Genomic DNA, 12172 nt, shown 5'->3' with positions numbered 1-12172 from the left:
GGCTGTTTTTGAACCGTACTCCTGCAGATCTCAACCTCCCACATAGCTAGGATTATAGGCATGAGCCACCAGCACCTAGCTCAGATTTGGATTTTCAAAGTTACCTTTCTAGTAACATACGATGAATATTGGATGAAGAGGAGCAAGCAGGAGCTCAGAGCCATTAAAACCAAACAGTACACTTGGAATTGGCCCTGGAAACGGAAAGGGAGGAAGAGATTTATGGAATATTTTTCAAGGTCAAATTGACAGGCTGGTGACAGATTGACTGAGATTGTGAGGAAGTGGGAGAAAGCAAAGAAAATGGATGTGTTAAATTTGGGGAATTGTGTGAACAGTTCTGCTAGTCACCAGGGCCTAGAAGATAACATGATGAAAAGAATAGTCTTTGAAACTGATGACCAGAGTTCAAGTCCTAGAATGACTTTTTCCTACCTAAGTTCTTGGGAAAGTTAATTAACCTCTCTGATCTTCCATTTCTTCATATGCACAAAAAAATGCACATAGAATTGCTTTGAGGATGAAATGCAATAATTTATTAAAAATCACATGAAGCAGGTAGTCTGCTCAATACACCTTAGCTTTACAAAGGCAAAAAAATGCAGAGTGAAGAGAGGAGATGAGACAATGAATCTTATCCCATAAGAGTTGAGTTTGAGGGAATTTTGAGACATAGATAACCGGAGTTAGGAAGTGAGAGAAAAATTTAAAAGAAGGGATCTAGAGATATCGATTTGGAAACCAATCTGAGAAGTAAAAGAGGACTCTGGAATAAGGGAGTCAACCAGTGCAAAATGAGTGAATTAGCAGAGAGGAGAGTTAAGAAAAGAATTTGAGAATGTTTCCTCATAGTAATGAGTATGTGGACCAGTGCCAAACCACCAAATCCACATATGGCAGTCATTGTAGCTCTCCAGAGCCTATGAAGGACGCATCATTCTTATCCCTCCTTTATAGAGCAGATGAGATACTTTTCATGAGTCCACACAGTGAGGAAGTAGCACAGCTAAGATCCAATGCATTAAGTCTGAGTGTGTTGCTGTTAGGTTCCATGCTACACCAGGGAAAGGCTCTCAGACAAATGAGCAGAGGATCCTGGACGATCAAAGTTCCTAAGCGAAGAAAATATAAAGAAATGGCTAAGAAAAAAGGTCAACCCAAGTATCCTGTATTTCTTCAGAAGTCTTTGGAAAATAAATTCTATATAGAATCTTCACTCAGAAGATAAAGGAGAGGTCATCTTACCAACTCTCAGCCATCTCTGGCAGATTGGCACAATACCTATAGTAATAAGGCGCTCTCATTACTTTTCTTTGAGCCATAACTCATATCACATAAAATTTACTATTTTAACATCTCAATTCACTGACTTTTCGTATAGTCCTAAGAGATGTTATGCAACCCCGACCACTTTTTAATTCCAGGACACTTTATCACCCCCAAAGAGAAAGCCCATAGTCATTAAGTCACTCCCTATTCCCTGCCATCGCCAACAACCACTAACTGACTCCTGTTGGATCTGTCTACTTCAAACTTTCATTTTTCAATTACTAAGTTATAGTTGCCAAATAAAACTTATACACATTTTCTGTGGGCAATGTGATGCTTCGATATATGTATACATTGGGAAATGGTTATATCAAGCTAATTAACATATATCTATTACCTTATATACTCAGCGTTTTGTTGTAAGAACATTTCAAGCTACTCTAAGCAATTTGCAAGTGTACAATACATGATTACTAACTGTAGACCTTATTCACTCTTTCTGATGGAAATCTTCTGCCCTTTGACCAGCATCTCCCATCTCCACCTCCACCTGCCTATTCCTATTGAAGGCTGTCTCTTCCTCTCATTGGCTAATGCTGCCACAGAACCAGGTTGCTTGTGTAGCACATACCTGCTCAAGCATTCCATGATTGTAGTCTGGTTTTCCAGATCACATTGGGAAAGTCTTTTCTCATGTCTCAAGCAATGTTTCCCAAAGTGTGGAGTGGTGTTGACGATGTCTTGGGGACACAGCAGATGAGCACTGAATCACACAGTGAGAGAAGCTATGTCATGTTTTAGATTCCTTCACCATTCTGATAGAACCAAAGAGACCACCTAGCATAGAGCCCTAATAGTTTTTGGATTGTCAAACATTTGCTGTTATCTCTTTTGATTTAACTAAGTTCTTTTAGGAAATAACAGGTTCAGAGTGGCTGTGCCAGTACTTAGTGTAAAATAAATAAGGATGTATTCTCATTGTACTTCTTTTTTTTTATTCATATGTGCATACAAGGCTTGGGTCATTTCTCCCCCCTGCCCCCACCCCTTCCCTTACCACCCACTCCGCCCCCTCCCTCTCCCCCCCAACCCCCCAATACCCAGCAGAAACTATTTTGCCCTTATTTCTAATTTTGTTGTAGAGAGAGTATAAGCCATAATAGGAAGGAACAAGGGTTTTTGCTGGTTGAGATAAGGATAGCTATACAGGGCATTGACTCAACATTGATTTCCTGTGCGTGTGTGTTACCTTCTAGGTTAATTCTTTTTGATCTCACCTTTTCTCTAGTTCCTGGTCCCCTTTCCCTATTGGCCTCAGTTGCTTTTAAGGTATCTGCTTTAGTTTCTCTGCGTTAAGGGCAACAAATGTTAGCTAGTTTTTTAGGTGTCTTACCTATCCTCACCCCTCCCTTGTGTGCTAAAGCTTTTATCATGTGCTCAAAGTTAGTTTGGCCCAAAAGACCAAAAATCGTATGTTCTCCCTCATATGTGGACATTAGATCAAGGGCAAACACAACAATGGGATTGGACTTTGAGCACATCATTGTACTTCTTTATTTTTACATTTACTTTTTATTTAGAATATTTAAATAACTGATATAAAGTTTTCTTTAAAATAAAAGCCCCGAAAGAGGTAATTTGAACAAGATATTAAGTGACTAAGAGCAAGAAAGTTCCAGGAATGGCAAAGAGCAGGAAAATGATGTGTGATGACTAAAATTTAAGAACTACTGTTCCAAAATCGTGTATCTGGAAATTACCATTTAGTTTTCCTATAGTTGCCTCTTCCAAATATGTCCAAAGAACTTTAAAGGAGTGAGACCACATCAGTGTTATATGTGCATGAGGTATCTTACTGAAATTCCCATGGTTGTCAAATAACAAACCAAACCACTTCTCTAAAATTAGTAATTAGTCAACCTGGGTGCACACAGGACTTTGAAATACCTCATCTCTGCTGTCAGCTGTAATCAAATCTTCCCTCAACTTCTTGCTTTCCAGATTTACCCAAGGCCCCATGACTTTTATCAGCAAGTTATTTTTTTCTGGAAATATAGCCTGGTTAGAAGACTCCCAGAGAAATCAAAATTAAATTATTTGCTGTTTTCTCTCTCTGCAATAGATGCAGTCAAACCCTACTTCCTCTGCTTCTTTTCTCTTGCTTCATTTGTCAGGCAAGAGAGTATTTTTCTTTTTGCCTGCGTTGTCTGTCCTTGTTTCACCTCTTCCCCAGCTGCGTGGAGACACCTTTTCTCATTAGTTGTAATTCATTCTTTAGCCATGGCATTTTTCAGCTCCCCAAACCTCACTACTGGGATTTGGGATATGTTCCCAGTCTGTGAGTCATCCTAAAAAAAGAAGAGAGAATTCACACAGGGAAGACTGAAGGGGACCTTCCATTAGCTGTAATTTTGCCAGCCCTAGGTTAGACAAGGCACCTACCTCATAATCTGAGGTTTTCTCTAGAACTGATGCTTCTCAAGCAAGTGATAATGCCTACTCTACATGTAAGGGTGTAGAGAGTGTGCTCGGAAGATACAGAATTGTCCCTTTTTGACAGAAGTAAACTGCTGAATTTAAAGCAATCAAGTGAAAGGACATGAAATTAATGCCTCCCAACATAATACAACTAAGCTATTTGTTGAAAAGCATTCTGCATTCCAATCCTTTCATGTATTATTAAGGTTGGGAAAAAATTGAATGTCAGTCAGGGAAAATGTGAATCAAATCATCACTTTTCAGAAATGAAAAAAAATCCTTGGTCATTTCTGAATGTTAGAGGGTTTTTGTGGTTTCTTTGTTTAATGCCATCTATTCTTTTAGAAAATTCTGTGTAAATTTTTCAATACTCCACATAGGATGCCTTTTTTATTTCATCCAGACAGCCTTGGAACACTGTACACGGATAGTCCCATCTGCATCTCCCAAGATTGGTTATGAGCCTCTCATGAATACATAATTGACCACGAATGTGCCTAGTTCTTTCTCACTTCTGTATTAATTGGGTCATCTAGTCTGCTCTTTTTCTAACAGCTGTATTGAAGTATAATTGATACACAAAGATCTTCACATATTTAACGTGTACAATTTGATGAGTTGGATATATGCACACACACCAGTGTTACTATCATCACACTCAAAGTTATGGACATATCCAACACCCACCCAAAGGTTTCTCATGTCCCTATGTCGGGGGAGGGGTAAAAGAACACTTACATGAGCGCTATCCTCTTAATGCATACTGTTTTGTTAACTGTAGGCACTCTTTGGAACTCATCCATTTACCACAATTAAAACTCTGTCACTCCCATTGTACCTAACCCTCAGCCCCTCAGACTCTGGCAGACACTGTTGTATTTGCTGCTTCTGTGAATTTTGACTATTTAGATCCTCCTAGAAATGGACTCATGTGGTATTTGTCCTTCTGTGACGGGCTTATTTTATTTAGCACACTTTCCAGTGGGTTCGGCCACATTGCAAGTGGCAGGATTTCCTTCTGTAGTTAAGGTAAATGGCAATCCATTGTATGTACTACCACACTTTCTTTGTTGGTTCATCTGTGGGTAGATGCTAGGGTGGTGTTGCATCTTGGCTACTGTGACAAGTGCTGCAATAGCATAGTCCAGGACCTCTTCTGCAGTGTGCTTGCTCCTGGATGATCTGTATGCCCCTGTTCTGTCACTTTCTTTTCCTATTACAACTGGAAAGCATGCTTTCACAGACTGCTTTGTCAAGAGGCCAAAAGTTATGGGTAGAATGGGAAGAGAAAACCTGGAGGGTTGGCAGGAATATTCCAGTCCCAAAGTCCCACCTCATTGGCTCAGTATCGAGGCTGTGTAGGACTATAGGTAAAGTGAACCCCCTTCCCAGGTTGGGCAAGGAGGCCATTCTGCTTCCTCAAGGCCTGAATCTCAAGTCAGCCTTAGCCTGTACAGGAGAGGAGTGAAAAGTGATCTACTCTGTCTGTAATTCCTGTAGCCCCATTCTAACAGGCTGAGGTGAGACTTTGGGTCTTGCAACCTGCCTCACATGCCCACCCTCCCGGGAATTCTCTATTCACTAACCTAACAAATCTTATTAAGTGCTAAGTAAGGGATGGGTACTAATTGTTGGTGTCTGAGACAGATGAAGTGACCTGTTTCTCAAGGAGCTTCCAGTCTAGTAAGGCAGTCAGACATTAAGCAAAAATAAAATCACAAAAAATACTTAATCTATTATATGCGTTTATGTAATAATTACAAGATCATAAATTATGATTTGACCTCTGAAGTCAGAGATCAGGGTGCTTATTCAAGAGTAGGCACAACAAGGAAAAACAGGACATATGTTCCCCACTTGTCAGTACTGCCCAGAGCTGTTAAGGAGACCCAGTATTCACAATGCCTTATACATTAAGGTCTGTCTTCTCCTTGACAGCACTTCTCGACCTCAACATCACTGGTATTTGGAGCCAGATTGTTCTTCCTGATGTCTGGTGTCCTGTACATTATAGGATGTTAGCAGCATGCCTGGCCTGTGTTCACAAGATGACAGTGGCACTCCACACACCCCAAGTTGTGACAACCAAAACTAAATGTCTCCAAAATTACCCTGGGAGGAGTAATCACCCCTGCTTAAGAAGTCCTGTTATGTAAGAACCTCAAGTGTCTCTTAGAGTTCCTCCATCACTCTGGCTCCTGGAGTGGAGGAGGTGGATCTCTGGAATCTCACAGATGAGTGTGCATTTAAGCATACAGGCTTTTCATGTTACAATCATGCTTGAAATATATTAATGGTGCCAAAATATGCACAGAATAACAGCCCCTGAGTACAACAGGAGGCCTTTCATGATGCAACTTCGGCTTCAGGGTCCAGGCAGAATCATCTTACAGGACCCCCCAAGTTCATGCTCTCACATCTAGCCATGTAGAACTTCATATTTAGGAATCTACCATATTCTCTCACAGACTGATGTCTTGATACTTCCTCCTCCTATACTTCCTCCTTCTCTCTGACTGGTCCATTCTCTTTTTGCTGTCTTCTGAAAAAATTCCTACTCATCTTTCAAGTTCCATTTAAGCACTGCCTCCTCTGTGAAGCCTTCCTGGGCTTCTGCAGACAAACTTACATACCCCTTCCTAGACTCTCACTGAATAACTTAGGACAGCTGTCATAGTAACAATGACTTCATTGCATCCTAGTTGCTCTCTTGTATTCTGGTCTCTCCTCTAGACCACGAATAAGGAACAGAAGATGTAACTTGACCTGGTTCCCCAAGCTCCTTGTACAGGGTAATGTATGCAGTGTGTTACAATAACTGCACTGAACAAATAATGGATATTTGGGTCCTATTCCCACAAACTTTTCTTTTTTTTTTTTCTTTTTTTTTTCTATTTTTCTTTTATTATTCATATGTGCATACAAGGCTTAGTTCATTTCTCCCCCCTGCCCCCACCCCCTCCCTTACCACCCACTCCACCCCCTCCTGCTCCCCCCCTCAATACCCAGCAGAAACTATTTTGCCCTTATCTCTAATTTTGTTGTAGAGAGAGTATAAGCAATAATAGGAAGGAACAAGGGGTTTTGCTGGTTGAGATAAGGATAGCTATACAGGGCATTGACTCACATTGATTTCCTGTGCGTGGGTGTTACCTTCTAGGTTAATTCTTTTTGATCTAACCTTTTCTCTAGTTCCTGGTCCCCTTTTCCTATTGGCCTCAGTTGCTTTAAGGTATCTGCTTTAGTTTCTCTGCATTAAGGGCAACAAATGCTAGCTAATTTTTTAGGTGTCTTACCTATCCTCACCCCTCCCTTGTGTGCTCTCGCTTTTATCATGTGCTCATAGTCCAATCCCCTTGTTGTGTTTGCCCTTGATCTAATGTCCACATATGAGGGAGAACATACGATTTTTGGTCTTTTGAGCCAGGCTAACCTCACTCAGAATGATGTTCTCCAATTCCATCCATTTACCAGCGAATGATAGCATTTCGTTCTTCTTCATGGCTGCATAAAATTCCATTGTGTATAGATACCACATTTTCTTAATCCATTCATCAGTGCTGGGGCATCTTGGCTGTTTCCATAACTTGGCTATTGTGAATAGTGCCGCAATAAACATGGATGTGCAGGTGCCTCTGGAGTAACAGTCTTTTGGGTATATCCCCAAGAGTGGTATTGCTGGATCAAATGGTAGATCGATGTCCAGCTTTTTAAGTAGCCTCCAAATTTTTTTCCAGAGTGGTTGTACTAGTCTACATTCCCACCAACAGTGTAAGAGGGTTCCTTTTTCCCTGCATCCTCACCAACACCTGTTGTTGGTGGTGTTGCTGATGATGGCTATTCTAACAGGGGTGAGGTGGAATCTTAGTGTGGTTTTAATTTGCATTTCCTTTATTGCTAGAGATGGTGAGCATTTTTTCATGTGTTTTCTGGCCATTTGAATTTCTTCTTTTGAGAAAGTTCTGTTTAGTTCACATGCCCATTTCTTTATTGGTTCATTAGTTTTGGGAGAATTTAGTTTTTTAAGTTCCCTGTATATTCTGGTTATCAGTCCTTTGTCTGATGTATAATTGGCAAATATTTTCTCCCACTCTGTGGGTGTTCTCTTCAGTTTAGAGACCATTTCTTTTGATGAACAGAAGCTTTTTAGTTTTATGAGGTCCCATTTATCTATGCTATCTCTTAGTTGCTGTGCTGCTGGGGTTTCGTTGAGAAAGTTCTTACCTATACCTACTAACTCCAGAGTATTTCCTACTCTTTCTTGTATCAACTTAAGAGTTTGGGGTCTGATATTAAGATCCTTGTTCCATTTTGAGTTAATCTTGGTATAGGGTGATATACATGGATCTAGTTTCAGTTTTTTGCAGACTGCTAACCAGTTTTCCCAGCAGTTTTTGTTGAAGAGGCTGCTATTTCTCCATCGTATATTTTTAGCTCCTTTGTCAAAGATAAGTTGCTCATAGTTGTGTGGCTTCATATCTGGATCCTCTATTCTGTTCCACTGGTCTTCATGTCTGTTTTTGTGCCAGTACCATGCTGTTTTTATTGTTATTGCTTTGTAATATAGTTTGAAGTCAGGTATTGTGATACCTCCTGCATTGTTCCCACAAACTTTTATTTTCTTCTCTACTCTTGCTACACTTGCCAAAATCCTCTGGCTTGGGGTCTTCTCTGGGGTGTCACTGTGACCTCCTCAGATACCTCAGCTGGTATCTGTCCCTAGTCATTTGATACTCTAGATGTTCCATGATAACAATCAAAGTGAGAACCCTTCCTATTTACTAACTAGGGCTACTCACATTCTCCCACTTGTTCCTCATGAAATTTCTACTACTTGCTATAAAAAAACCTTCTTTATTCCTTCATTTCTCCCCTTATACTCCTTTGTTGCGCTGTCTCAAGACCCGCCTTAAAAGCTGTGGCTATTCCATGCCACACTTCAAATGTGTCTTTCCTGGAGACCCTTCTGCTAGGCATAGCTAACTCTGCAATGGGACAGGTGGCAGAGGACACAGCCCTTTCCCTCCCCAGGGATGCTTTTTTCTACAAGGCACTTTCTCATATAGTGAATTCAGGGGAATAAAGCAGCCATATATGATAAACTCTGTGCCTAGAATTCTGAGAATAGGTTAAAGAATTCCTTCGTGGTTGGGCAATTTCCTAGAGTACAATGTACATTTAAAAATTCCCTTTCTGAAGGTTTAACAATAAGCTCATTTTTTGCTATAATTACAAATTCTCGATAATCCCTTTTCCACCTTCCAGCACCCTCCTATGCCCACCAAGGAACCTGAACATCCTGGCTATAACTAGGGATTCTATTTAGCATAAAGACTATTCATTATGAAAGTTTCAATTTCCTCCATCTGTAAATATTCCAGAATATTTACATTCTGTCCTTGTCTTGTTCAGTTATCACAACAATGGTGAAAAATTGAGACTTTTCCTATTTTGTAACTGAGGGAACTCAGGGTCAGAAAATAAAGTGCCCTGTATTACTCTTATTAAGATTCATGTTCTAGTCTTTCTGAAGCCCAAGTCCTTGTAGTTTCTAACAAACCACATTTTGTTTCTTTTTAACAAATGCTATCTGTTTACACATATCTTCTATCCAGTGAGTATTGCCTTTCTTACTGTTTTGCATCAGTGACACTTTCATGTGTACAGACACACACAAAGATTTCCATCTCTTTTGCATCAATGTCTGGATTTTCTCACTTGTGTCCTTCCCATCTCTCTGAGTGGACTACAATATATGTGTTTGCTTAATATCTGCCAACTGTTTAATTATTTGAGTATTTCTCTTAGTCATAAAATCAAGACTCATATGGACCATAAAGTTGATTTTTATTTAGGTAAGAAGCAAAAATAAGGTGATATTATAGATAGACAAAAAAGTTATAGGTCCACTTCAGAATTTCCTCAAGGTAAAATAATTTAGGACAATTTTCTCAGACATGACTCATACTGCTCACAGCTAATCTCATTAAGTAGATGCCTTAAGCATCTTCCACTCTAGGGATGTCTTTTTCTGCAGTGCCATATTTCTTTTCCTTGGTCGTGGGAGATAACTTCCATGAGCATTTTATAATTTTTTTTTTGTTGTGAGCTCAACAACCTTGGGCTTTATCTGTGGGAAGCTGTGCAGCTTAGGTTGAGAGAGTTTCTATCCTGTGCTTTTACATTGGCTTCTGACTGATGTTACAGGGAAAGTATCAGCCTGAGACTTTTAATAATAAATATTAACTTTTCAGTTTAGTATACATTTTGATTTGAGGTGCGCTTTTAAAATGTTAAGAGAGACAGTTTCACTCATTGCCTAGGCCAAAGGGAATAAACGCTCTTCTTGAACTAATGAACATTTTTTCTTAGTCTACTTTTTCATTAGAGAAATACACTTTTGAGTCCTTGCAGGGACTCAGTTACAATTTTCTACTTCTCTTGAGACTGAGGTCTTTTCTCAGTCCCTATAGTATCATTTAAACCACAGACTTTTATTACTAGGACTTGTAATTCCCCCTTCCCATCCGTCTGGTCAACTTTAGCCACAGCTTTTGTTTCGAGTTATAAATTTCCTTGACTTGTCATTTAAGAATATCCTTTTCTTTTAAGTCGAGCTATATAGTTAAAAATGTTTGTAGGATATGTGCCATCTGTTAGATATCAGCCCAGGAAACACCTGCATCCCATGCAGAAATTCTGCTTACTCTTTTTTGAGTAACTTTACACCAGTGAGCTCTACACTGGCTCAAGTTCTTACCTAAGGTCAAGGAAGTAAAGTTAAGCTCTGGGTGGACTTATACAGACCACCAAAGACAGATCCTAGAGAATCCCTTGACATACTAGTGCCAGATGAACCAAACCATAGATGTCCAGTGAACCAAAGGTACAGTGCTAGACTTCCATGGTGTTGAAAGTCATTCTTAACACATTCATTCTTGCCCAAGAAGCTTTGGTTTGAGGAGTTTTTAGACCTTTTAATCCCAAAGTCAAATCAACAACTAAGATTAAATATCATTCCTTGATTACTTCATGTTGAAAACACCAATTGTTTCTAGGTGTTGTCTTAGCACACTTGAAACTTCATGTTGCATGATTTTTGAGATGATCTAGACTTTTTAGGAAGGAGTCCTGGGCTCACTTTAGGACTGGCAAATACATTTATGAATGAACCATAATAGAAAAGACTGAGCATGTGTTCTTGAAATTATGTTTGCATTAAATAGTTTATTTGAATGCAAAAATGAAATCACATATATGCTATACAGTATTTTATCCAGCGTTCACTCTGCTTCTACCAGAATGTAAGCCACACGAGAACGAAGATGACATCTGTCTAAGCCACCATTGCTTCCAGAGACTTGGTCAGTTCCTGATACAGAGTCACATTCAAAAAATGTAAAGTGAGTGAATGAGTGAATGAAACAGAAGTAGTAGAATAAGGAGCTGGTCATACTATGAAGTTCAATGCTATAAAGATGCGAGGGTTATCTGTTTATTACACATCCATCACTGTCATCCATATCCTATCCAACATCACTTGGGAATTAAGGGCAAGGTATCCTGTACAGTTCTCCCTGGACAGGTTTTAGAATGCCATTTCAGTCTTTCTTCCAGAGTCATGTATTTTATCATATGTCAATATTACATGTTATTTTATTTATGCAAAGATTCGGCATGATTATGTATACATTTACTGTGTGCTTTACTGTGTGTGCAGTTACTCAGGAACACCTTGTCACTCCCACTACTTGCAGTGTGGATTCCCTGATCTTCAGGTGAGAAGTCAATGCTTTCCACAATCAGTCCTTGGTCTGGTTTTCCAGCTTCATCTTCTACTACACTTCCCTGGGTCACTTTGTGCTAACCACATTGCAATTATCTTCACCAAACTTTCAAGCCTCTGTTCTTTGCTTATCTTTGCACTAAAGATATCCTCCTTTCCAACCTTCATGGATGAGAACAAATTGAAATGCCATCTTCTCCAGAAAGCCTTCTCCTATCTCACTCCAAGAGTGCATCAACGTTGTTACTGTTGTGATTATTAAGGAACCAGCTGCCACTGAACACATACACAAACTCATGCACGCACACGTGCATACCATGCTCGTGTGCACACACACGCTCATACACTGAACCATTCTGTTTTTTCAGGAGGTGATTTTAACAGTCCTCTGCCTGATGACTCCAAGTTGGCAAAGACAATTTCAGAGTCGGTGGAAGCCTCCTTTTCTGGCCACATCCTAGCTCAACCTCCCATGAAACTCTCCCAGGACTCCTCTCTTCAGTCTTCAAAGAGAGCTCCTAAACACTTCAGAGAAAACATTTTGGATCATTCAAGTGAGTCCTTTTTAATCTTTGTCACACCCACGGAATTATTCCTTTCAGGGCCTGAGAATGGCTTAGTGGACTCGAATGTGCCCTT

The 12172-nt window shown here is 39.8% G+C and overlaps 1 protein-coding gene across 5 annotated transcripts in view; it reads left to right on the top strand.

The window, feature by feature from the left end:
• The window catches only part of Tmem71 (transmembrane protein 71), a 36143-nt gene that overhangs the window by 12179 nt on the left and 11792 nt on the right, over positions 1-12172 (top strand). For all 5 annotated transcript variants that reach the window (XM_074069246.1, XM_020180481.2, XM_020180485.2 and 2 more), the window contains one exon: positions 11902-12087. In XM_074069246.1, coding sequence (XP_073925347.1) covers positions 11902-12087 — 186 coding nt within the window. The remainder of the gene's footprint in view (positions 1-11901; positions 12088-12172) is intronic.

This window comes from Castor canadensis, chromosome 3 (assembly GCF_047511655.1).
Source record: "Castor canadensis chromosome 3, mCasCan1.hap1v2, whole genome shotgun sequence".
NCBI classification, from domain to species: Eukaryota; Metazoa; Chordata; class Mammalia; order Rodentia; family Castoridae; genus Castor; species Castor canadensis.
The sequence above is the reverse complement of the archived record's forward strand: the minus strand, read 5'-3'. Positions and strand labels throughout refer to the sequence as shown.